Below are 26,662 nucleotides of genomic sequence, written 5' to 3'. Positions count from 1 at the left end.
TCCCGCCATTTATAATAGAACTTGAACTATGTTTTCGAAAATAATTCGCGGTTGCACATACAATCCTCGTAATAAAACAACGAGGAAAACGACTGAAGTCAGCACTTATTTTGTGCAAGCCAACAGTGTCGATATAACTCATCTTGAGGATGCCTGGAACGCCACAGAAGAACAAGAGGTCTGCGAGTATATCCGTTTCCCCTGGGAAGAAGACAGATGAGAAGGATTTAATTTGTAATGATTCGAAGGTGACATTATCAAAGCAAGCAAAGAGGAAAAAAAAATACGCTTTTGCTCCAATGAATAATCTGAATGGGAAGAGCAGTAAGATATCGAACGTAAGTGTCCTAAAGTCAATATCCGTTTCACAAGTACGAAATACATCAAGAACTAAAGAGGCAAACAATATAGTCAATAAGAACGCAAAGTCATTGTCAAATTCACAGGCCAAACTTAAACGTGAAGGATCTAATTTGAGTAGGCATCATGATTTTACTCACGATGAAGATGGTCCTATGGAAGAAGTAATATGGAAATACTCTCCTATGCAGCGAGATATGTCCGACAAAACAGCCAGTGCTGCCGAATTTTCCGATGACTATGGAGATGTTCAAAATCCTTCCTCAACACCTATAGTCCCCAATCGGTTGAAAACTGTTCTTAGTTTTACCAATATTCACGTGCCAAATGCTGATGAAAATCAATTGGCGCAAGAGAATATAGATGAGCAAGTGCGCCCTAAGATAGCAAATACATCTCCAAGAGGGTCTTTCCGTAATATAGACGATATTCTCGATGATATAGAGGGCGATTTAACTATAAAACCGAGAATAGCGAAATTCAGCGATTTACCATCTTCACCCATCAAAGCACCCAATGATGAACAAGTACAATCAGAGGTGGTTTCAGATACTACAGACAACACGAATACCACAGGCGAAAGTAACGATGGTGATGACTCTTTGATTGATATTTTAACTCAAAAATATGTTGAAAAACGTAAGGTTGAGGGCCAGGTGACAGTTCAAAGCAAAAATGATCCGGTGGATAGAGCGCACCAAATCGACAAGAAAAATGGAAGATATAAAAAGACCAATGACAACGAACAAAACACTGCCAATGTAAACAGTAAAGCCGATCCAGACGATGCATGCGATAGAAATCAAGAAGACAGAAAATACCAAAGAAGTCCAGAAAATGAAGTAAAATTATCAGACGAATCTTCAAACGAATCTTCAGACGATTTACTAATAGAACTACTAAACGAAACTCAAACACAGAGAGAATCTAATGCCATTGAACAAGAAATAGAAAAAGTAGAGAAAATGGTCTCTAATGACCTAAAAGTTGCCTCTGATTCTACTTTATCTACATATGCTCTCAAAGCTAAGTCTGGCGCCCCAAGAGACGGCGTGGTACGATTAGTAATAATCAGTTTACGTAGTGTGGAACTACCGAAGATAGGAACGCAAAAAATTCTAGAGTGCATAGATGGTAAAGGCAAACAAAGTTCTGTAGTTGTTCGGCATCCTTGGGTGTATTTGGAATTCGAAGTTGGAGATGTAATACATATTATCGAGGGAAAAAATATTGAAAACAAGCGGCTTCTTTCCGACGACAAAAACCCCAAAACTCAATTAGCTAACGACAACTTGTTGGTGTTAAATCCTGATATATTATTTTCAGCAACATCTGTCGGGAGCTCTGTAGGTTGTTTGAGACGTGCAATTCTGCAAATGCAGTTCCAAGACCCTCGTGGAGAACCAAGTCTGGTTATGACTCTAGGTAACATCGTACACGAATTATTACAAGATTCAATCAAATACAAGCTCTCACACAGCAAAATTTCTATGGAAAAAATAACGCAAAAGCTGGACTGTTTGTTAGAAAGTTATTCATTTTCAATTATGATTTGTAACGAGGATGTACAGAGCGTGAAAGAACTAATTTTAAAGGAACATGCTGAGAACATTTTATTTTTTGTGAATAAATATGTTTCAAAAAGTAATTATGGTTGCTACACATCCGTTTCCGGAACTAGAAGAACACAGCCAATCTCAATATCCAATGTTATTGATATTGAAGAAAATATTTGGTCTCCAATATATGGTCTTAAAGGATTCCTAGATGCAACTGTTGAAGCTAATGTTGAAAACAATCAAAAGTACATTGTTCCTCTAGAAGTTAAAACCGGCAAATCCAGGAGTGTTTCACACGAGGTTCAAGGCTTAATTTATACGTTACTACTGAATGATCGTTACGAAATACCAATAGATTTTTTCCTTCTCTATTTTACAAGGGATGACAATATGGCAAAATTTCCATCTGTCCTGCATTCCATTAAACATATTCTCATGTCCCGAAATAGAATGAGCATGGGATTTAAGCATCAACTCCAGGAAGTTTATGGGCAAACTCGAACAAAATTTGAATTACCACCATTACTACGTGATTCATCTTGTGATTCCTGTTTCATGAAGGAATCATGCATGATATTAAATAAGTTACTGGAAAATGGAACATCAGAAGAAAGTGGCCTAATAGAGGGTGAATTTGATACTTTAACGGAGCATTTGTTGCCAAATCTCGCCACCTACAAAGAATTTTTCACCAAGTATAATGATCTAATAACGAAAGAGGAGTCAAGTATAACGTGCATAAACAAGGAGTTATTTTTATTGGATAGTTTTACTAGAGAATCTAGAAGTGGGAGGTGTCTTTCTAATTTGATTGTATCAGAAATGGTTGAAAATGAGAAAAATGAAGGAACGTATTTGTATTGCTTTTCAAGACACAATAAAGATAACAACTCGCAGTCGATGTTAACTTCTCAAATTGCTGTCAGTGACTTTGTAATTATTAGCGATGAGGAGGGCCATTTTTGCTTGTGTCAAGGTCGTGTACAATTCATAACTACGGACAGAATTGGTATATCCATCAAGCGAAAATTATTAAACAATCGGCTTCTAGACAAAGAAAGAGGAATTACTACTATTCAAAGTGTAGTTGACCCCGGTATAAACCAATCCAATTTCATAGCAACTCAAAATTTGGTTACGTACAGGATAGACAAGAATGATATTCAACAAAGTTTGTCTTTAGCACGTTTCAATCTCTTGAGTTTGTTTTTACCAACTGTTTTACCTGGATTAGATATCATCGACGAAAGGAGTAAATTATGTCGGAAAACAAAAAGTTCTGATGGTGGTAATGAAACACTACGATCTCTTTTAGTTGATAATAGAGCACCTAAGTTTAGAGATGTGAATGATGACCCCCTAATACCATACAAGCTTACGGAGGATCTAACTTTAAATCTGAATCAAAAAGATGCGATAGACAAAGTAATGAGAGCCGAAGACTTTGCATTAATATTAGGAATGCCAGGGACTGGTAAAACCACTGTTATTGCAGAAATTATCAAAATTCTTGTTTCCAAAGGAAAAAGTATACTTTTGACATCATATACTCATTCTGCAGTAGATAATATCTTGATTAAGTTGAAGGACACAAATATCGACATAATGAGGTTGGGAATGAAACATAAGATTCACCCGGACGTTCTGAAATATGTGCCCAACTATGCTTTAGTAAAAAGTTACAACGATTATTTGACGAAAATAAACAACACATCTGTTATCGCTACCACTTGTTTGGGAATTAACGATATATTATTTACATTACGTGAAAAGGATTTTGACTATGTGATTTTGGATGAGGCAAGCCAAATTTCAATGCCGGTCGCTTTGGGACCTCTAAGATATGGGCACAGGTTCATTATGGTAGGTGACCATTACCAACTGCCACCATTAGTTAAAAATGAGGCGGCTCGATTAGGGGGATTGGAAGAATCGTTATTCAAAACGTTCTGCGAAAAGTATCCGGAAAGTGTTGTAGAACTTACTTATCAATATCGTATGTGTGGTGATATTGTCAGTTTGTCTAATTTTTTAATTTATGATAATAAATTGAAGTGCGGAAATAACGAAGTTTTTGTTCAATCTTTAAAATTACCCATTCCTGAGGCCTTGGTACAATATAGGGATAAATCAGACAATTCTAAACAATGGCTTGAGGATATAATGGAACCTACGAGAAAAGTCGTATTTTTAGATTATGATAACTGCCCCAATATTGTGGAACAAAGCGAAAAGGACAATATTACAAATCACGGAGAGGCAGAATTGACATTACAATGTGTAGAAGGAATGATTATGAGTGGTATCTCATGTGAAGATATTGGTGTAATGACATTATATAGAGCGCAGTTAAGATTGCTGAAGAAGAAATTCAATAATGATGCATACAAGGGGCTAGAGATTTTGACTGCTGATCAGTTTCAAGGTCGTGACAAAAAGTGCATAATCATATCCATGGTAAGAAGAAACTCTCAATTGAATGGGGGGTCATTGCTGAGAGAGTTAAGAAGAGTCAATGTTGCCATGACAAGGGCCAAATCCAAACTAATCATTATAGGCTCAAAAAGTACAATTGGTTCTGTCCCTGAGATTAAATCATTCGTAAACTTGTTAGAAGAGCGTAAGTGGATCTATACAATGTGCCAGAATGCACTAAACAAGTACAAATTTCCCCAGAGACCGGCTACTACTGATGGGGCACACCACGGCTTCAGAAAAAGAACAGGAGCGAAACCCATCACATCCACATCGAAATTTGTCAGCGATAAACCTATCATAAAGGAAGTTTTACAAGAGTACGAAAGCTGATATTACATGGAACAGCTTTTTTACAGTAAAAATCCATCACAGCATAAAATCTAAATATCAATTTATTAAGTCGGTACATAATACATATCACTAACACCAACTTATTTACTCGCTCCTATGGGTTCTTTTTCAAAAATTTTTTGTTTGAACTTTTCCAAAAGCTTCCTTATTGACAAACCAGTATGTTTTTTTGTCGAATAGCTTGTTAATCAATACGGTAGGTAATTGATCGTTTTTCAGATCAAAAATTTCATGCATTATATTTTGTTTGGAACTACCTTCAGCTACAAAACACAAGGCTTTAGCATCTTTGAGCACAGGGAGAGTAAAAGTTATTCTGTCACTTGGAGGCTTGGGGGAATCGTGACACCATGCAACTCTCTTACTTGTTTCTTCTAGCAAGTACTTGTGTTTTTCGCCGGGAAACAAAGAACAGGTGTGTCCATCAGGACCGCAACCCAACAGCACCAAATCGAGAGATTGAGGTAAGATTTGCTCGTACTCTGCAGCGATTTTGTTCTTAGATTCGGCATCATTGTTGCCAACCAAGGACTCATCCATAGGGTAAATGTTTGTTTGGATAGTTGACGGCAATTTATTCAGAACGACTTTCTTAAAAGCACCATAATTACTATCAGCGTCTGTTAACGGCACAATTCTTTCATCGGAGAAGTAAATTTTCCATTTGGACCATTGAACTCTAGAAGACAGCGACTCGTCTGCTACCAAACTTTCATATAAGGCGTTAATCAAAGAACCACCGCTAACTGAAACCTTAAAGTCTGTTTTCTTCTGAAGGGCCTCATCTTGTTTCTTGACGATGAATTCGCCCAATTGATGGGTCAAACTAGCCCTCACAGGAAACACACTGACTGTAACCATTGAATATCCGATTTAGTTGAGTCAATTGATGATGCTATACCTTTTGCTATCCTCGAGGCCTTTCTTTCTTTTATACTATGATCATTGTCGGCGATAAAAATGATGAAAAAAAGAAAACTATACGTGTATATTTTTCACACATATAGAAATAGTAGTACGAAAACTGATTATAACACCGCGCGCAAAGGAAATATACTTTACTGTTCTAAGAATATTATACAATCCGGATGGATATACATACTTACGTACATATCTTCGACTTAGCAAAGACTCGAGTTGTAAATTGGGTGTTTATCTGCCCGTAGTAATCTCCTTTTTGCTTTCATCGGCGCCGCTAAGAATGTAGCTGAACAATTGCGATATAGAGTCACCGTTCCGTATCCTATAGTTGGCAATTCTACCCAGCTGGTAACCAGCGGTCAGGCATAGAAACGAGTTGACAGATGCCAACAAGATGTTCCTTGGCTTGATCACAAACGACCAACGGGTCCAAATCAACGCAGTCGAAAGCAGCGACAAATTCTGAGCACCAGAGATTTTTTCCACGGGTCTCTTCATATCGCTAAATCCAGCGAAAACCAACCCCCATTTTAAAGTAGGAGCCCAGAAATGGACTGTCTTGGGGCCGGTTTCACTTTGCCAAAACCGCCTGAATGCAAAACGTACGGAAGATGTGGACATTTTTTCTTAATCTTATCTTTTCTGTGTTAAACTATAGTTTTTCCTCTTTTGTATAGTGTCAATTTTCTGATATAGTGAGTGATAACTCTCGACAATACGTTCTTTCGAATGAACTAGTGGTTTGCCGTCTATTTCAGTTTTCTATTGCAATCAGCGATGTCAACGATGAGCGTAGCAGACTTTACTGTTTTCCTCGAGAAAACTTGCTCCTGTTTCTCTTTCGGACTTCCTCTCTTAAATATATATGCTCAACGCTTTTCTTTTTCTTCTTTTTTTTTCTACAGTAGTCATGCGCGTGATAGGAAAGCGCACGAAACAAATGAGTAATACGTAGGAAACAATGCAGCCCTCAAGGTCAGTAACGACCGTGACTCAGCCTAGCTTTGTGAAACGGGCGACAGTCTGACAGAGCGGCGGAGAAATCCAGGGGTCTTCACGATTCAGCTTAAGTATGGGAAGAAGATGGTGGTTCGTGTACTGAAGCGAGCGGCGGGCTGTATCATTTTACACGAATATGTGACATAGGGGCCTCAATTCGATAATTGGTATTCAGTCTTTTGGGATTGATGAATATATTTGTCAATGAGCAGATGGTGTTGGTGGTTTGTCGTAATCGTTGGTTCAGTAAATTGAGCAGGCAGCGATAGTACATATTTCAGTATTTTTTTAGTTTTTCTTTGGTGGGGGAGGAAGGAAAAGGCCTGGCTTGTACATATAAAGGGAGTGTTCATATCGCAGGTAATATAACTTGATATCCATTGAAGTCGAGATGACAACGTATTTTAAGCTGGTGAAAGGTGCTACTAAGATCAAGTCGGCTCCGCCTAAACAGAAGTACTTGGACCCGATCTTACTAGGGACTAGCAGTGAGGAGGATTTTTATGAGATCGTGAAGGGTTTGAATTTCCGAATTAATGACACGGCTTGGACTATTGTGTACAAGTCTTTGTTGGTGGTGCATTTGATGATACGGGAGGGTGCCAAAGATGTTGCATTGCGGTACTACTCTAGGAATTTGGAGTTTTTTGATATTGAGAACATACGTGGTTCCAACGGCAGTGCGTCTGGAGATATGAGGGCACTTGATAGGTACGATAATTACTTGAAGGTCAGATGTAGAGAGTTTGGGAAAATCAAAAAGGACTACGTGAGAGATGGTTACCGGACGTTGAAGCTGAACAACAACAACTACGGAAACTCGAGAAACAAGCAACACTCCATCAATGTTGCATTGGATCACGTGGAGTCTTTGGAGGTACAAATCCAGGCTCTTATTAAAAACAGGTATACGCAGTTTGACCTGAGCAACGAACTGATCATATTCGGATTCAAGCTGCTTATTCAAGACCTGTTGGCTTTGTACAATGCTCTCAACGAAGGTATCATAACTCTACTGGAGTCCTTCTTTGAACTGTCTCATCACAATGCAGAGAGAACTCTGGACCTGTATAAGACGTTTGTGGATCTGACCGAACATGTTGTCAGGTACCTGAAGAGCGGTAAGACTGCGGGCTTAAAGATACCCGTCATCAAGCACATCACTACGAAACTGGTCAGGTCGCTAGAAGAACATTTACTAGAGGATGATAAGACTCACAACACGTTTGTGCCAATCGAGGGATCACCAGGCAGCACTGGTGCAATGGGACCCAAGTCTACTGCACAGGAAAGATTGGAGCAAATTCGTGAACAAAAGAGGATCCTAGAGGCACAATTGAAAAATGAGCAGGTGGCAATATCTCCCGTGGTGACCACTGTCACGCCGGCTCAATCTTACAATCCATTCGGAACAGATTCTGCTGCGCACACTAACTTTCCGATGGCGGGTGGTAATCAAATGCAACAAATAGCAAACAATCCATTTTCAACTCAAGGGCAACAGCAAGCCGTAAGTTCACAAACTGCTCGTGCAGAGCCTCCAACTCTGAGTGCTCCAGAATATGCAATGGTCCAGCAAACAATGAACACGAGCTCTATGCAAGATCGTGGCATGAGTGCTCAACAGACAGGCTACTATTCTATAAATAATTATATGACTCCCACCTTCACAGGTGCAGGATTTGGAGGATACTCCGTTTCACAGGATGCAACCACTGGTTCCAATCAACAAATCTCTCAACCACCAACTGGTTCTAACAATCCATTCGCATTGCACAACGCTGCAACCATTGCCACGGAAAAACCCGCACTGGATCCTGCTCTGAATAACCCATTTTCACGACCAAACTTCAACGAACAGAATACTGGCATGCCATTGCAGCAACAGGTAATATGTAATCCTTTTCAAAACCAACCGTTTGATCAACAACAACCAAAAATGCCCTTAAGTACAATTAATAGTGTTATGACCACTCCTACAAGCATGCATGGTTCAATGAATATTCCTCAACGTTTCGATAATGCGGAATTCCAATTCCAGCCTCACTACGTTCAAGATCATCCACAACCACAGCTACAACCACAGCTACAACCACAGCTACAACAGGGGTACTACCCCCCAGCAACTGCAGCTGTCAACCCTACTCCAAATATCACTGAGACTGTTCAACCTCAGACTGTTCCTTTTTATCCACAGCAGCCACAGCCATCTCAAACGCACCAACAAATTCTAGGAAACCAGTATACCAACAACTTCAATTTGATTGATATGTGATATTTAGTATATTTAGATATGTAGGGATGTACTTAAGTAATTATATAGATAGCAACAAGTAGCTATAAGGAAACGCTATGCAGTTTTTACTTTTTTTCTTGTAAAACGTTCTGAGAATGTCCTTCAGCAAATGTTAATGGCTTGCCAGGTTCAATCCTCCCCCGACCAAGAAAATATTAATAGCGCCGCATTATGGGGTTTGTATTGTTATTTCCGAGACCACATACATATATGAGAAAGCAGAGAAGAAGACGAAGTATTTTATTGTTTGCCTAGACTACCACTCGAAAAACACGTTAGGGAAACAATGAGTACTGATCAATGTCAAACCAACGAGGTAAACAAGTTTGTTAGTAGAGCAGAGAAAAACGCTCTTTCAAGCAGAAAGAATACGCCTTCTTTTAAAACAACTAGAAGCATACAGAATCGGCCACGGACTTTCAACAACAGAATAGAAGAGAAATTTTTGCAGCATCCAGAAAGTTTTAACCGACCATTTTCCTATATGAATGTCCATCCTAGGGCTTTGGAAGACCAGAATCTAGAGTTGGCAACGTTAAAATCAAACAATAATAAAACTTCCTGGGCCAAGGATTTCAGATACAACCACTCTAAAGACGTAGAATTACCTATCGAAAACCAGCTAACAAATCTTAACCTAGGCAAAGAACTGCACAAGCCTAAAATGGGGCTGGACCCCTGCTTTTATTCGCCCAAAATCTTTAGCATGCCTTCTTTTCCCCTAATTGATCATGAAGTACCCAAAACAAGGAGTTTACAACTTCCTGTTAGCAGTCACATTGATTCTTTAATCAATGCTGAGTTTTTGGAAATGGAAGGCAGTAGTTTCAATGAAGAAATCCACGTAGAAGAGAAAAGTTCAGCTGGGGAACTAGAAAATGAAGAAGCCGTCATAAAAGGTTTGGCTTCTGATATAGTCGAGTTTTGCAGTAACAATAGTGCCGATGCAGATATAAAAGAAAGACTAAATAGTTCAAAATTCATGGGACTGATGGGTGATATCAGCGATGGTTCTATAATTTTGAAGAAAGAGGAAGATGAAGAGAAAAATCTTCAAAAACACGTTGGCTTCTGCTTTGAGGGTACAGGAAGTTGGGCAGGTCCTGAATTTCATAATGTTAATGACAGATGTGCACAGTGACTCATACAAATGCTCCACTTTATATAATGGCAAATTATAGAATGCTCTTTTACTGAACTCAGGAAACAATTTTATGTTAATTACTGCGTTGACAGTTCTATATAAAGAGAAAAAGGCGACTAGAAAAGAATAGACAACATTCTTGGGAAGAAAACTAAAAATTTGCCATTTCAACTGGATTTTGGACGGAGGAACTTCCTTTATCAGATTCGTAAGGGCAGTAATCGCCAATAAAGTTAAGTTTGTTGCTGCTCGGTACAATTTTCTCTCCTCGTGCTCGATGTCCATCTTCACTAGTGAGAATTCTATCATCTGCATTCGCTTTCTGAAACTTTGTTGTCGTTTTGAATTTTTTCATGTCTAAACTTGCATCGTCGCCACTGTCTCCAGCTTGTTCATGGTTCTTTATTATAGGTACATTTCCTTTCTGTTTATACTCTCTATCGCTTTTATATAGGGAATCACATCTATTATCATTAGTAATATCACTATCATTTTCTTCTTCTATGCCCAGCAGTCCGGCCTTGACATCGCTGACAAAACTCCAAAGTGATCTAGAGACAGATCCTTGTGAGGGAGACGACAGGCCAGCTCCTAATGTTTCATCATCATGTTGTCGTGTTGACGGCTCGCCATTACTAGTGGTTACTACATGTTGTGGTTGTGGTGTTGCTGAAGGAGAGTCGTCCCAGTTCAGAGTCCTCTCAATTTCATGTTGAATGATTTTATCAAATTGATTAAATAAAGCCAACGGTTTACTCCAAAGTGACTGTTTGGATGAATCTACGGAGTCGTTTTGTTGGCGTGTTTCATGTTTATCCTGCGGTGATACACATCTGGACTGATTCGTATTCTTTCTTGTCCTTACAGAACTAGAAAGATTGCTATCAATGGCATTTTCATTTCCTGATTCCATGGGTATACTCTGAAAAATTGGTGAAAGAGCGCGACTTTTCACTGGTGTGTTCAGAGAAGGATCCAGATGTTTACTCACTTGCTCCTTCAGCTCTTGCAGTTCGCGTGCACGACGATTATATTTTTGTTCTTCATGTTGGGTTTGCTTTTTCAAATCTTCAATCTTTTGCTTGCATTCAAGAAGTTCTAATTCTTTTGCAGCGAGCGCTTGTAAAAGTGCACTTACATCGGCACCGTTCGTGGGTATGGTAGTCGCTACTATACTATTCACCGATTGTGAACTCCCATTTCTAGACCGTCGAAGTCCACCCGTCATCGCTTGCTCACTGGAAAGTACTGTAGTGGATTCTAACGGAATTCCATGGGATCCGTCAGAATAACTTATTGAATTTCCAAAAGATATGTTGTTTTGTGATTCTGGTGTAGTAGGAATAACCATGGGTTGGATAAGTGATCTTCTCTTACTCATTGCATTTGGAACGGAGACAGAAGAATGACGAGTTACCACTCTTCTAGTTTCTGGCTTGATTTGCAGGGGATGATCTTGTTCATTTAATCTAGTTGGTGTCATTAACCTTTGTGAATGTGTGCTCTCTGCACTGGACGTACGGCGGTGTCCAGATCTATAGCTATTTGAACTAGAAGAACGAAACTTTGATTGAGTCCTCACCACAGGTGATATCGAAACTATACTATTTCGGGTACTGGTATCCACCTTCAAATCCAACTCATTAGTCTCTATAAACTCGTCGAATTTATTCATGTCTGTATCCTAGAGATAGTTCTGATTGTACTAAAATCCATGCGGTGGTAATTGACTGTTGCACAGTTGATATTTGCTCTTTTGTTCCCTTCACATTGAACTTCATTGCTTGGACCCTTCATCACCTTTGGAATCACGCGGCACGTCTTCTGGGGACTTGGCGACGCGGTTGTTGATAATAGACTACAAGCAAGCATTCCTTTAAGTATGAAACAATAGAGGTATAGAAAAAAACGACAGGGCACGTTTCATAATTGTTTTGCTTAATTGGTGCTATTTACACTTGTTAACAAATTCACAGTAAATTTTCCAGGAGAAGGGAGAGCCCGTTTGCTTCAATTTGCACTAAAAAAACAATCTAAACATGGCCGGATTCAGCTTCGCCAAAAAGTTTACTCATAAGAAACATGGAAAGACTCCTTCTGATGCTTCCATCTCAGATCAATCTAGAGAAGCTTCATTGTCGACTCCTCCGAATGAAAAATATTTCACTAAACAGGAAACGCCTCAGAAAGGACGTCAATTCTCACAAGGCTATCATACCAGTGTTAGTAAAACCACTTCATCCCCCATGTTTTCCAGAAAGCAACAATCTGAACCAAGGATCCAACCAAGTGCAGTGCCACCACAACAACGAAACGTGTCAGGACCATCTACAACCCTACATAAACAACTTTCAAAACAAAGAGAGTATACCGTGTGGAATAGAATTAAGTTACAGGATTCGCCTTTCCCACGTTATAGGCACGTTTCCTCTGCGTACGTTACAGACAAAAATCAAATATATGTCATTGGCGGACTTCACGACCAATCTGTATACGGTGATACATGGATATTAACGGCCTTTGATAATGCTACAAAATTTTCCACTACTACGATAGACATAAGTGAAGCTACGCCACCACCAAGAGTAGGTCATGCTGCGGTTCTATGCGGAAACGCTTTTGTCGTATTCGGCGGTGACACACATAAAGTTAATAAGGAAGGTTTAATGGATGATGATATATACCTTTTGAATATCAACTCCTACAAATGGACGGTTCCAGCACCTGTAGGACCACGTCCATTGGGTAGATATGGCCATAAAATCTCTATCATCGCCACAAATCAAATGAAAACGAAACTATACGTTTTTGGTGGTCAATTTGATGACACTTACTTCAATGACTTGGCTGTTTACGATTTATCATCTTTTAGAAGACCAGACTCACATTGGGAATTTCTGAAGCCAAAAACTTTTTCGCCACCACCTATTACCAACTTTACCATGATATCATATGATTCCAAGTTATGGGTATTTGGTGGTGATACCTTGCAAGGTTTAGTAAATGATGTTTTTATGTACGACCCAGCATTAAATGACTGGTTTATCATCGAAACCACTGGTGAGAAGCCACCTCCAGTTCAAGAACATGCTACTGTGGTCTACAATGATTTAATGTGTGTGGTAGGTGGGAAGGATGAGCACGATGCTTATTTGAACTCTGTGTACTTCTTGAACTTGAAATCGAATAAATGGTTTAAGTTACCTGTATTCACAGCAGGAATCCCGCAGGGCCGTTCTGGTCATTCTTTAACATTGTTGAAAAATGATAAAATTTTGATTATGGGAGGGGATAAATTCGATTACGCTAGAGTTGAGGAGTCGGACTTGCATACTTCTGATATTGACATGCAAAAGGGTACGATTGTTTATACCTTGGACTTGGCCCGCATAAAGGATCTCTGTCCTGGTGTAATGGATGTTCCGAATGAAGCCGCCGTTCAGAGGAGTAGTAGTCTTGATCTGGCGCCCCCGGTTACTCCAACTTCTCATCAGAGCAGAAATATGAACGTTCCAAGTTCAGCATTACCTCCAGCTTCTGCTCCATCGCCTGCAACAAAGGCTTTTCCAGATTCTGATGATGGCAATAAAGACATGTACAATCGAGATGTTTCAGCAGAACAACAATATCAGGATCCTCCAGCCAATTCTGAGTATCATCTAATTACCGAACCGAACATTTTAACTCCATACGTTCCTTCAGAAAGCTCACAAACTCCTGTTATGAAAACGACTTCTAACAAACCGTTTGATACACCCATTATCGAGAAAGAAACTGATATGACTGAAGCGATCGATTCAACAATTGGAAACCAGCGTATAACATCTTCTACTTACGGAGACAGTCTCACCCCCTCGAAACAAATTAATAATAACACCTCGCCAATTGTAGAAACATCATTAAACAATGAAGTAAAAAAACTTCAAAATGACAATGTAGAAGAAAACGAACATTGTACCGATGACGATGGAAAAGCGGATTCTATGATGGCTTTCAACCAAGAAACAAATGGAAACAAGTTGAGCCCTTCAATAAGTAAGGCTGAAGGGGAGGGCAGTGTTGCTGTCGACGATGACGATGAGATCGGTGTGGCCCAAATGGCTAGCTCACCATCAAAAGATCAATTCAAAATTAAACATTATAATGAATCTTCAGAGTTATCACAGAACAATACGGAAGTAGAAAAACTATCTGAGCCTGCAGATATTAAAATAAAGAGAAACGATGTTACAGGGTATGATGTTCCTAACCATGAGATTAAAACTAATAACGAAAAAGATTTATCTTCAGTGGTAGGCGCCCCATCTGAGATGAAAAATGAAAAAGCCAATATTTCTGGAAGTGAAGATACAGCCTCTGAAGTCGTCGATAGAGCATTGTTTGAAAAATTGAGATCTGAATTGCAAAGTTTGAAAGAACTGACGCATGAAAAAGCACTTGAAGCTGGAGCTCACATAAAGGAATTAGAGACAGAGCTATGGCAGTTAAAATCTCAGAATAGCACTGGTACGGCCAAAGAAATAGACCAATTGGATTCCGTGAGACTGCAATCAAAGTGTGAAATACTGGAAGCAGATAATCACTCTTTGGAAGACAAAGTTAATGAGCTAGAAGAGCTAGTGAATAGCAAATTCTTAGATATGGAAAATCTAAATGAAATTGTACAACTTCAAAATGAAAGAATCAAATCCTTGGAACTAGAGCCTGATTATAAGGAAAAACTCGAGGAATTGCAGATTGAACATGAAAACTTGATGAGAGAAAACGAACGATTGAAAAATGAGTGCAAACAACATAACGAAGATATTGTCAAACAAGTCTCTAATTACACATCACAATTAGGCTCATTAATCAGCCATTGGAAAGAAAACAAAGCCAACTCTTCCTTTCTTGCATCCTCTTCTTCGTTATTATCCATATCGGATCAAAACGCTGAAAACGCTGAAAAATCTGTAAACGAATCCTATGTGGACCAAAGTCGCCACCATCGTGTGGTGATTGACAAACTAACAAATAGATTGGATGATTTGTTGGAGAAAAGTCAAGAGCTAACAATGTCGAAGGAAAAATTGTCCTCCGAATATCGTGCTTTAAAGATGGAACATAGCTCGTTAAGTCAAGATGTATTGGTGAAAGAGAATGAAATCAAAAAAATACAGAATGATTATAAAGAAAGTATAAATTCTATGGATAGTGCAAGTAAAGCGCTCATGGTTTCTCAAAGAGAGCTAGAGAAGTATAAGACCTTGAATAAAAAACTGATTGACGAGTTGGATGAATTGAAATTCAAAAATGACGTCAGCAGCAAAGATTCGGTGAATGGTTTTAAAAGCACCAACGGGAACTTTAATGACGTAGAAAATAGTAACACCATAAGAGAAAATCAATTCAACATTAAAATTAACGACCTGAAAGCCGAACTTTTTATCACCAATCAAGAAAGAGATAATTTGAAGAATGAAGTGTTGGAGTTGAAGAAGAAATTATTGAACTTGGAAAATAGCGCTAAACAAGTCAATGATAACGATGACAATAATTTACTATAAAAAAATATGAGTAATATGATTTTACTTTTCATGTGTAATAATAATAATAATAATAAACATTGATAATTAACATTAATAATATTAATAATAATGATATAATATAACATAATAAATAAGTTGTACTCTTGAGAAGAAACTTAACTAATAAATAAGTGTGTATGGAGAAGAGGAATAATAAACTTGACAAATAGCTGCTTTTATTCTACCTTTCGGAAGATAAACATTAGGGGCTGCTAAACTGAAATATGCTTCCATTTGACGCCTGTGCCTCATGCATCACTAAAGAATAATCTGACTGTAATATTTGAGGGGTACTGGACGAAGATATGGGTCTCATTTCATTTACCTCACTTTGTAGTAACGTGAAACTAAAGTCTTCCTCTATTTCATTTCTCCTTTGGTCATTTCTTTCTATTAAAGAATAATCTTCGTATAACGTATCACTATATAAAAGATTTGTATCGTAATTATTACTCTCCGACCCCTTCGGCAAACATAAAGCATTGTCTAAGATAAACGGAAGATCTAGCGTGGTATGTTTCTTGCAGGAATTCCTTAAGAGGGAACTCGAAGCCGTTCGTTTCAATGTTGACTTGGAATAATTTATCGATGCCATAATGCAGTTTACTGCCTCATCAAATTCTTTCTCATTCATCCTTTTAACAGTTTTGTTGTTTAATCCAAATTGAATACCAACACTTTCTGATACGAAATATTGGCGAAGAAAGTCTTGCGTGCATACAATCTTATTTTCTCCTTTCTTCTCGACAGACATTCTTTCCAACTTGTCGTATTTATCTCTACTTCTATGGTTCTGTTTTCTTGCCATGCTAGGTTATACTTAATCTAGCGAGAATTAGCCGCTGAATACTGTGCGGTAAAGTTGAAGGAAGATGAAGTTGAAGATTATTGGTTAACGAGAAGAAAGAAATATACATATCTACAAATGCAAAATATCTTTTGAACGAGCGCTACCCATTCTCTTTAACTGACGGGTACTTTCCCTCATCATAGGAATCATTCATTGGAAACATAACTATTTCCTGTGTATTCTGTGCAACAAAAAAAGAACAGAGGTCATTGTTTCTTCCCCCCATTACTGCCAACGCTTCAACGTTTTCCTTTCCGTATACTCTATAATGATCAATTTTGGCCATTGATGGGTAAGTTCTGACAAGAATATAAGAAGCGCATCTGGCTTCCCGAACAAACTACAAAAGGCCATGCAGCCTTCCAAGGTACGAAAGGATATCGACCAGCTAAAAGAATTTAATCAAACTGTACTGCCCTTAAGGCTATGGGATATACGCAGGGCTGGAACACTTCAAAACTGAAAAGAAAAGGTGATCAATTTACGGACGATGAAGAGCTCCACGATGGGCCCTACCACAGAGACAAGAGATATAGAAATGGAAAGCTAAACACAGCAGAGTATGATTCTGATTCCAGTGTTGAGAGTTATACAGATGATGAAAATAATGGGAGGGGAATGGATGCAAAAATCAATGAGGTGGATGAGAAAAAGGATGAAGATATGTTTTCATCAGATAATTACAAACACAGCGAAGGCCATGAAAAGCTGAAGAAATCAAACATGAAACTTTTGGATATTGCAGAATTCAAGAAAGAAAATTTGGTTGGCTTAGATTATACCATTGAAAATTCAGAAACTGAAAAGGAAGAGGAGGGTGTAAATATAGAGCCATTCAATATAGATGACGAAATGGAACACGGAGTATTCGATAGAGATGGTAATTATATAAAGACAGAAATTAACGCAGAAAATGAATCGCAAAATAACGAGGAATGGATGAATGATGTTATAAAGACGGAAGATGTGAACCGTTTAGAGAAGAAACAGAATGTGAAGGCAGGAAATTCAAGACACTATATGGTACATGAGGCATTGATTCTTCTTAAGTTTTTTCTTGCTGATGACAAAGAAACAGCGCTAAAATCCTTAGGAAGATTAAACAAACTGCGAAAAAAAGCAATTACCGAGCAAGAAAAATCGCTAAGATATGTTATACATGGAATCAAGCTGTTGTCCGATTTAATCAATATATTGGAGAATAAGGGATTTAGCGAAGTATATGATTTTGACCGTAGAAAAGTAGAGGATGCCATAGAAGAAGAGATTTTTGACGAATCTTCCAGAATAGATAATCATAAAACAAAACTATGGGACTTCAAGTGGTTGGGCAAACTAGACGAAAAACACGGCCAGTATACGAACTATGAAATGTCGTACTGGCAAAAAACCTACTTCCACGACAACGTCGTCGTAAAATTTCAAAGCGAACCCGATGAAGACCAAAACTGGATACATGTATCATGTTTAAGATTTATGTAGAATATAAGAAAGTTATTATTTTTCAAGAGCTTGACTGCGGCGGCTATAGTACTAGGTTTATTGTTTGGTCAGATACATTGATGAATGTTGGATAGGAAAATTTTATCAATCATTTCAAAAGATCTGAGTGAGCTGAGAAAGTTATCATCATATAACAGATAAACAGGACTATATTATTAGCAGGCAAATTTTTGCGCATTACAAGTGAACAAGGAAATCAGAACAGTAAACCTACTGTTGCAAACTTCCTCTATTTACATGACATGCCGCTTATGACTAACGTCTTCGTTGAACCATTGGCCGTTTGGTTGAATCGGACTGTGTTGTAGTTAAGAAAAAGGTGTTGGAGAAACTTATTTCTGCCAAGTCTATGGCCTTTTATATAGTTTGAACAACTTCAGAAAAAAAAAAAAAAAAAAAAAGAAACCCGGAAAGGAAAAAAAAGAGTTCATGTACTTAGGGCTAGCATCAAAATGATACTAGACTATTATAGAACATAGTAATAATAAAAGGAATATGAAAAGGTCCTTCGACGTCACTAAAATAGCTATATTCTCGTCATAGTCAAAGAATTCAGATTTCATACGCTTTTAAATAGGAATAGCAGATAATCTGTCATACTCTGCAAAACATGCTAAACAATAGTCTTGTAGAATAGTATCGTTTATCCATAAATCAGGAATTTCATTCTGTGTGGTGAGACACTTGTCTCTTTCTGTTATCAAAAACTTCCTGTAACTTCCTTGCACGAGCTCGTTTTCGGTATTTTGTAGAATTTTCAGTTCCGTGAGCACTTGATTTCGTTTAATTGCAATCTCCTGTCTGGTTTCCTTGTATCGGTATGCATTTTTGTCCTCATCAAATCTCTTAAGTACGGGGTTGGCTTGACCGCTATCCATCATGTCCTTGGTTAGCAGATTCAAATCAGGCACTGACACAGAGCGATGCATGATTTGGAGCCCAAGCTGATCATTATTGGCATAATTTTGGAACAAAGTTTCTGCAGATTTTACTGAAAAATATGAATGAATGGATTTTCCAACAAAAAATAGATTTGTTAATGCAGATATCGAAAGGCCATAAAATAAGCATTCATTGACTTTTGTAAAACATTTGGAAATCACCATCAGTATTACTAATATAATTCTCATTGTCCTGATAATAACGCCACTGAGATAAAACGCGGCCAACTTGATGAAAATTTTTAAAACAGACAGAAAATCATAATTAATGTATGCAGGTTGGGTATAATCGCCTGTCTTTCCATCATTTTCTACTCTCTCCTTTGGTAAAACGCCAAGAAACCCACATAGCTTTATGACGTTACTCATCTTCTCTCTATCATTAAGTTTCTTTAGGTATTCTCCGGCCTTATTGTTAATTTCAGAATGTTCAAGTTTGCAATATCTTAATGCCCAATTAAGGTGGATATTTTCAAGAAGCCATAATTTTTCAACTTTCGTATTCAGCTGATCAACAGACTTGATGTATTTGAATCTATACAAAATTGCCAGGTCACATTTTTTTAATGATTCTCCTTGAGATGTGATACGTTCTGCAATTATAAACTTTACGCGGATGAGCAAAGGATGACATAAAGGAAATTTCACAATAATTGGACCTTCATCCACTTCATAATAGTAATTTTGTTTTATCTTTATTACTCGCTGTTCGAGAACCAATTTAAAATTATTATTATCATCCCTTAACCATAGTAGATCTTTGATAGAATTGGAGGTTCGATTTAGTTGGAATTGCAACTTACGAGCAAGTTCGAATTGACAACTATCATCATGTTTAACGTGATTAATACGCTCCCAGTATGAGTTGCTATTCAAGTTACTGCCCTTTTTACAGAGAAATAATGAACTAGGAAAAACTTGAGATTTGTCCCCAAACAGAACGTGAAATAGCGTCTTGCTTCCCACCTTGAAACTATCTTGGAAATAATATCGGGCTTCTTTTTCTAAACGTACTTTTCGGCTCATCAGGTCCATAGGTGTTTCGATGGTATTTTCAAAATGACGGTCATACGTACTCTTCAAGAGGTTATTATGATCTTTGCAATGGGGTTCCGCTTCAAATAAATTATTCTTGATAAGTTTTTTTTCATTCTCAATCTCTTCGTCTAACCTCTGAAATATTTCTAAAACATCCTTTTCCCCCTTTGGGATATGCATTGCCTTGTTTTCTATCAAAAACTGTAGCTTTGAAGCAACTGCCCTTCGATCTGTAAAAAAAACAGACATATTGAACTTAAACCCATCACCTCTCTGCATGTGTAATATCCTTGAAAAAGCATGTTTGGGACCCCTGTCATATTCAATTGAATCAATATCAAGTAAATCTATTTTTCTCAGGTATGAAAATCCTGATATATTCAGGTAGACATAAATATGGTTTAGAGTAACAAATGTCATAGATGCAAACTTTTGTTTATTGTTTGGACACCACACGGATGAATATCTCAAAAGAACCAACTCTTTCGGAGTTTGTAAAAAATTATGATTCACCGAGAAGAAGATTGACCTAAATTGTATATCATCAACTTTTAGACTGTATGGATAATAGTCAGGGTAGTCGACAGAAAACCTAGAAGCATTTGACACTGTGGCTGGCTCATTTACTGAACTTTTCTTTGATGAATGGAATAAATAAGAAAAATCGTTCCAATTTGCTGTACCCCATGTGTTTGCCTGGGTAGCACATGGATAATAATTTGATACAGACAGAAATGTCGAAAATAAAGCCAAATGAGTTAATTGTGTAGCAATTGGTGTAGATATCACTCTCAAGTGGTAAGCCTTATTATCAATTATAGAGTAGATATCATCCTCCGACATATAATTTTGTTTTAGTTCTTCCACCAATGTCAGAGTTTTGCTAGAAAAAGAAGTTAATAATTTATCTGTTGATGTTGAACTGCTTGAGGCAAACTCAAAAAATTGAGGTTCGATTTTTTTCATGGCTAATTGGTATAGAGGATCCTTTTCCTCTTTCATCGACAATGCAAATTTCCTATGAGAGTTTAAAATGTTTATCCACGCCTTTAACTCGCCAATACTTTCCGCTTGTAGAGTAATATCCATATACGTACTTTCTTCACCAGTTTTGCACTTTGGATTTTGGATTTTTAGTTTGAAACAGAAATTTCTAGGACCTTTTGGCAAATATTCTACAGTAATCCACAATATACCAAATTTATCGGTTTCTTCGACATAAGTTTTACTAGGTGAAAGTGAAAAAATTCCAAAAACGTTATTTTGTAGAAAACACCATCTTCTTACCCATACCACTCTTTTAGGATCATGACCAACGGTAGTTCTCATGTAAAGCCAGCCTGATATTCCCTTTTCCTCAGGGACATTCTTCTTAATTATTGATTTTGGAAGATTAAATTTCAAGTTTTGTAAGTTTTTCGTATCATAGTCGTGTAACGAACGTGATGGCTCCAATCTTGTCAATGTAAGCTTGGTAATGACGGATTTAGCTTCTGATAACTTGGATGATAGGGCTTCTAACGTCTGAAGATTACTTTCTATCCAATCGGTCCATTCCTTTAATGTTTCTGTAAGTTCAGGAGTAATGTCGATGACATCCTTAGTATCTTTAGTAGTAATAACGTTATTTCTGCGTACAATGTTTATTGTTTCTATCAAAAACTTATCCAAATTGACTTTCATCAACGAAATCGCCTCGGTTAAATCTAAAGAAGCTTCTATGTATTTGTGTTTGATATCGAATAACTTAAATGTTTCACTTTGGAGATTTTGTGGACTTGAGAGAGTACCCTCACTACTGATTGCCAAAAAGTCATTCATAAAAGAGTCGTATTTCCTTTGATAATACTCAAAAGTCCTTCTCTTGCTGAAATAAGGATTGATGGCATCGGAACGCAGAGCTGTCAATGTTGTCGCATACTGAGAGTTCTCGTCCCCTAAAACCATCTTCATAATGGTATTTGAAAGATCATTGACATCTCTAGTGAAGTCTCTGACAAGTGAAGGAGTATAAGGTTGATTGCTCACAAATCCATTGGAGAGCAATATGGGGGAAGGGAGTAGCTGTGAAAACAGCGTTTCCTTTATTCTTTGGAAGTCTTGAAATGAAGGTTTGTACGTATTTTCTACATAATCCATAGTACTGTGCATCCAACCATTCAAAGACTCCATTCTAGTATGGAAGTAGTTGACTGAAGCTCTGAAAGAGGGAGAATCTGCGGATGCCTCATTAAGTGCAACGGTTATCAGCCGTAGCTCCTCTTTATGTTCATGCATTCTCATAGTGTTTTACTAGAGAGAAAGCCGAAAATATAGTGATGAAAGAATTTGAATTGGTAGTATCAGTGTGATGGAGAACTCATAAACATTCCGTTATCATAGATATATTTAGAATAAGCATGAAGCTTGCATATAAGTCATATAGTTGTCTCTCATTGACTAAATTTTCAGATTACTTACAAACTTCGGGTAACAAATGGCCACTTACCTCACTTTAAACCAATGGCGGGACGATAGTAAGCTTACGAACTTGATGTCGTGCGGTGTAAAGGAATAGAATGAATGGGGGTGCAACTGCAATAAGCATGTTCTAATTTGTACTCTTTGATTGATTGAACAGACTAATATTTCATATATTAGTTTCGCTTTTACATCCCTCATATTATTCGGCACATTCATCTCTTGGTATTATCCTTGTGTGAATATCGCTCAAAAATCCAGCATATTGCGAAGGCGGTAATTCCCATAAATTGTGCAGAGTGCTGCCCTTTGTGTAGATGCTAGCTTACTATTAACTATTGTTGTGCTAATGTTTTAATAGGGAGGGGGGGGGGGTTATACTGTAGTGCCGCATCCACACGCCCTAGAAGTTGTTTTTATAGTATCAAAGTACATACACTTTGTTAGATCCTGTATCTTGATCTTATTACATGGACCAACGGAGAATTATGTTGATGGCGAATACCTTACAGCGGGAAATTGTACAATGAGATCGACTTACGTACTCTAAGAACCCATCAACTCTATGAAGAGGGTAGCAACATTGAAAGCTTGTTGCAAAACAACAATGCGCAATGATGTTTGGGATTATACTATTAAATCTCTATGTATTGTATTAAAGATACTTTAGTTGAAAATTAAACCTCGCTGACAGCATCCAATCCTTTGTTCCTAACTAAGATGGGGAAATACTTTATCAAGCACCTATGGATTGCTGGTACGATAACATTTTTAATACAATGCATTTTCTTCTTTTATATACTTAATTACTATTGATCTCATATATCAAATCAAGTTATATATAGTGTCCGTTTTGTTTATTTTTTCTTTTTATATAAGACATTTGACATTGATTTAAAATCTACATCTAGATGAAAAATTGATTCGACACACCAATTCCATTCCACAATCAAAATTGACCCGATCTCGTCATGGTCATTTATCAATTTGGTTAGCTTTTTCACTTGTGAAGCTTTGGTGACAATAATCACGTATTTGAAAACTTCTCCATTGACTTGCTTAGGAACGTCGTTATACATCAGATCTTCAAAAATGCATTTCTTACTGCGTAAAACATTAATTTTTTCAATTCCATGTGTTTTCAGAACAGAACCTATTGTATCCACACCACCAGGTATATCATTGACTAAGTTAATACATCTAATGTTCGCTCTTTCGAACACTTTAGTGGGTAGTTTGGTCTTTGATACTATACTCTCGTCAACTCCCTGAACCTCATAGTTAAATAAATTTAGGTTTATTTGAGGCTTTTCCTTTTTACTATGAATTATTTTTAATAAGTCTGTGATAAATTCAGGTTTCAACGCAAAGTTCAAAGGTTCAAAACTCAAACTTTTCAAAAACTTTTCAGTTCTCAAAATCTTGGGAGCAAAAATACAATTCAGTCCTTCGGTTTCTTTGATATTGTCAAAGATCTTTATACCTAACTGACTTAAAATTTCTATGTCAACTTCATCAAATCCATCATGGAAACATCCAGTACAAACCGCTCTTAAGTTATAATCAGGTAACTCATGAAACTTTGCTAACATCTTTTCCGCTTTAACAACCAATTGCAAGTTTTTATCTGATTTTTTAGTTTCTTGAGGAAAATCTAACTTCTCAGTATCAATTCTTTTCCTTTTGAAGTTTCTTTGAAACTCATTCAATGATTCAATATCGGTATGTAACCTCTTTGCAGCTTGCGTCTTCGCCAATCTTGAATTGCTACTTGAAGGTGTGGAAGTTTGCGTTTGCATAGTATTTGGAGCAACAACATTATTTTTAACATTTTGCGATGTCTTTGGTGTGGTATACATAGAATCAATAGGTGATTTTGTATTATCAATGCCCTCACCGTTGTCGGATAATCCTTCGAACAAATGCGAGAATTTATCAGTTTCTTTCTTAGGATTGACATCTTCTCCTGAGTTTTCTTCTCCTGCGTTTTCACTGCTTTGCTTACTTTTCGTGAGGTCATCTAATTCGGTATGACATTTCTTGGTTATTTTTTCGTTCTCTTTTTCTTTCAAAAACTTCTCTTTTTCTTTGATTTGCTGTCCTAGCTCTTTCTGGGATTCTGTCTCCTTCTGTTTCTCTTTATAGTCGACTTCATTCTTCTTATGTAATTGCTTTTCCATTTCTAGTTTAGTGTCTTTCCATTCAGGGGTTTTTTGGCTCTTATTAGTATCATATCCTACAACCGGATTCGAAATCTCCTTCGTCTCTGTTTTATCATGATCCTCGAAAGGGAATTCTGTTTTTCCACTGATATGCGAATTTGATTCTTGTTTTTGTAAATTAGCCCTGGTATTTTCAATTCGTGGTGAAGCTGTTGTTGAAGTTTTGGAACCAGAATCTTGTGCCGAATCTGTTGGATCAATTCCATCCACTTCTTTAGAAATTTTTTGTAATTTGTCAATTTTTTCATCAATTGAATTTCCAAAAGTACTGGCGGGTGTACTACCTCTTCTTGGCGGTATGATAGTCTCCTCTCCAGTTTGGCTCTTTATGGTAGACAATTTCCCTGATATAGGTTGCGTATTATTGGCTGCTATCGATAGCATTTCTGAAGCTTGAAGAGATGAATAGTTCCTATCAGCTTGGCCAATATTCCATTTAATGTTATCATCTAGTTTAAAATTTTGAAATCTACTATCTTTGGGATTTAGTTTGGAATTATTCATATAGCATTCTTCTAACCACAAGTGATTTGTTACGATAATGGCATTCTGTGGGTCTAGTGACCATTTCTTTGCGACTTTGAATTTCTTACCAATTGCATTCTTAGTTATCAAATGTGTGTTCTTCCTTGTCAATTCAGGCGTACTAAGTCCTCCTAATATTTCTACTAATCTCTGGATATAAAATCTCTGGGAACCGAAATAATTGGTGTAGGCAACTGTTAATTCTTTGGAAGTGAATAATTTAGCATGAAAGGGCTGGTGAATAAGTTTACATTGCGCTGCAGGTACGAATTGTTGTAGCGCAAACATATAGAAAAGCCAACTTACATTTCCAACATAAATTTCTGGCTTTATGTTTTCCGTTTTTTCCAGTATCGACGAATTGGCAGAAAAGCCTATATAACAGTCGATATCAGGAGAGGCTTCGTACACAGATTTCAAATCGTCAGAAAAAGTCAACGGAGTTACTTTACCATCCAAATTTTCGATGAATCCTTTTAAAAACCAATACAAAGGTGTAAAAAAGTTTAAATCTGGTGAAATAGCAAAGTGGTGGTTTTTGAATAAAGTTTTGCTTGGGTGAAGTGTAAGTTGTGATGAATACGTGTCTTTATCACCAAGGACTTCCTCCCATTTAGTGAATAGGTGTTCCTCCGTGGAGTCCTGCATATCAAGCTCACATAAATTAGAAAGTTCGTCTGTTAAAGGCTTCGCCATTTTAAAATGATATAATAGCCACGTTGGATATACAAATTTCCATTCTCTTGAAGGCTTTTCCGCATGTTTGTTGGTTAATGATGAGGAAAAAGAACCAAAGGTCAATTTATTTACCGTCTCTATGATTGGGTCCTTGGGACTTTGTACAACCACATGCGTCGTTCTGTTTGAAATGTAATTGACCGACGTGCCACCCAATAAGTGGAGCAGGTCTGAATATAAGATGTACTCACATTTATTGAACGAGCTTTTGGAAATGTATACTTGACAGTCTCGAAGCAAATGAAAAGGATTTGGTGAATACATATTTGTCCTTAAATGCCTCTTCGTCTTTACTGAATCCTGGACCCAAGCATGCGACACTACCGGGATCAAAAGATCGAAATAAACTGCTTTGTAAAAAGGGAAATCTATTGTATTGCTGATTACAAAATGTACCGTGTGCGGACCAAATTTGTCCATGAACCAATCTCTATCCATGTGAGTGTCCCTTGAATCTTCCTTGTAAAGTGTATATATGCGACAGTTATTGCATGAATTATTCATCAAAGTCTCTTTAGTAGAATGAGCGATGGGAAGCTCAGCCTCTGAGGCCACTAAGATCAAAAAATTTAGCTGTTCAAACAGAACTGAAGAGCTCATAGCTTATATCTCGACCAGAACACTATTTCCTGGAAATCTTACTTGGAGTGTTAATAACCTTGCATTGAGTATAAACTATAGCATGTATATGATGTATTTATTTATTAGCA

The 26,662-nt window shown here is 37.4% G+C and overlaps 11 protein-coding genes across 11 annotated transcripts; 5 read left to right on the top strand and 6 right to left on the bottom strand.

Moving 5' to 3' along the window:
• Positions 1-149: 149 nt before the first annotated feature.
• Positions 150-4,727, top strand: DNA2 (bifunctional ATP-dependent DNA helicase/ssDNA endodeoxyribonuclease DNA2; the record flags this gene model as incomplete). Its single annotated transcript, XM_056223021.1, has 1 exon — positions 150-4,727. One exon carries the CDS (start codon positions 150-152, stop codon positions 4,725-4,727), a length of 4,578 nt encoding a protein of 1,525 aa, XP_056082654.1.
• Positions 4,728-4,856: 129 nt separating this feature from the next.
• Positions 4,857-5,609, bottom strand: SOL3 (6-phosphogluconolactonase SOL3; the record flags this gene model as incomplete). The annotated part of the gene is made up of 1 exon (XM_056223020.1): positions 4,857-5,609. One exon carries the CDS (start codon positions 5,607-5,609, stop codon positions 4,857-4,859), a length of 753 nt encoding a protein of 250 aa, XP_056082653.1.
• Positions 5,610-5,900: 291 nt separating this feature from the next.
• Positions 5,901-6,290, bottom strand: MPC2 (mitochondrial pyruvate carrier; the record flags this gene model as incomplete). Its single annotated transcript, XM_056223018.1, has 1 exon — positions 5,901-6,290. One exon carries the CDS (start codon positions 6,288-6,290, stop codon positions 5,901-5,903), a length of 390 nt encoding a protein of 129 aa, XP_056082652.1.
• Positions 6,291-7,059: 769 nt separating this feature from the next.
• On the top strand, positions 7,060-8,943 carry YAP1801 (Yap1801p; the record flags this gene model as incomplete). Its single annotated transcript, XM_056223017.1, has 1 exon — positions 7,060-8,943. One exon carries the CDS (start codon positions 7,060-7,062, stop codon positions 8,941-8,943), a length of 1,884 nt encoding a protein of 627 aa, XP_056082651.1.
• A 307-nt stretch (positions 8,944-9,250) lies between these two features.
• On the top strand, positions 9,251-10,105 carry PEX18 (Pex18p; the record flags this gene model as incomplete). The annotated part of the gene is made up of 1 exon (XM_056223016.1): positions 9,251-10,105. The coding sequence occupies one exon, from the start codon at positions 9,251-9,253 to the stop codon at positions 10,103-10,105; it is 855 nt and encodes a 284-aa protein (XP_056082650.1).
• Positions 10,106-10,259: 154 nt separating this feature from the next.
• Positions 10,260-11,783, bottom strand: TDA11 (Tda11p; the record flags this gene model as incomplete). Its single annotated transcript, XM_056223015.1, has 1 exon — positions 10,260-11,783. The coding sequence occupies one exon, from the start codon at positions 11,781-11,783 to the stop codon at positions 10,260-10,262; it is 1,524 nt and encodes a 507-aa protein (XP_056082649.1).
• A 364-nt stretch (positions 11,784-12,147) lies between these two features.
• Positions 12,148-15,654, top strand: KEL1 (Kel1p; the record flags this gene model as incomplete). The annotated part of the gene is made up of 1 exon (XM_056223014.1): positions 12,148-15,654. The coding sequence occupies one exon, from the start codon at positions 12,148-12,150 to the stop codon at positions 15,652-15,654; it is 3,507 nt and encodes a 1,168-aa protein (XP_056082648.1).
• Positions 15,655-15,877: 223 nt separating this feature from the next.
• Positions 15,878-16,483, bottom strand: REC104 (Rec104p; the record flags this gene model as incomplete). The annotated part of the gene is made up of 1 exon (XM_056223013.1): positions 15,878-16,483. One exon carries the CDS (start codon positions 16,481-16,483, stop codon positions 15,878-15,880), a length of 606 nt encoding a protein of 201 aa, XP_056082647.1.
• A 468-nt stretch (positions 16,484-16,951) lies between these two features.
• Positions 16,952-18,007, top strand: LIN1 (U5 snRNP complex subunit LIN1; the record flags this gene model as incomplete). Its single annotated transcript, XM_056223012.1, has 1 exon — positions 16,952-18,007. The coding sequence occupies one exon, from the start codon at positions 16,952-16,954 to the stop codon at positions 18,005-18,007; it is 1,056 nt and encodes a 351-aa protein (XP_056082646.1).
• A 590-nt stretch (positions 18,008-18,597) lies between these two features.
• Positions 18,598-22,284, bottom strand: LAM1 (Lam1p; the record flags this gene model as incomplete). Its single annotated transcript, XM_056223011.1, has 1 exon — positions 18,598-22,284. The coding sequence occupies one exon, from the start codon at positions 22,282-22,284 to the stop codon at positions 18,598-18,600; it is 3,687 nt and encodes a 1,228-aa protein (XP_056082645.1).
• Positions 22,285-23,324: 1,040 nt separating this feature from the next.
• RTT107 (Rtt107p) lies at positions 23,325-26,552 on the bottom strand (the record flags this gene model as incomplete). The annotated part of the gene is made up of 1 exon (XM_056223010.1): positions 23,325-26,552. The coding sequence occupies one exon, from the start codon at positions 26,550-26,552 to the stop codon at positions 23,325-23,327; it is 3,228 nt and encodes a 1,075-aa protein (XP_056082644.1).
• Between the last annotated feature and the right edge of the window lie 110 nt (positions 26,553-26,662).

The sequence above is a fragment of the Saccharomyces mikatae genome (assembly GCF_947241705.1).
Source record: "Saccharomyces mikatae IFO 1815 strain IFO1815 genome assembly, chromosome: 8".
NCBI classification, from domain to species: domain Eukaryota; kingdom Fungi; phylum Ascomycota; class Saccharomycetes; order Saccharomycetales; family Saccharomycetaceae; genus Saccharomyces; species Saccharomyces mikatae.
This window is presented reverse-complemented; position numbering and strand designations above follow the sequence as displayed.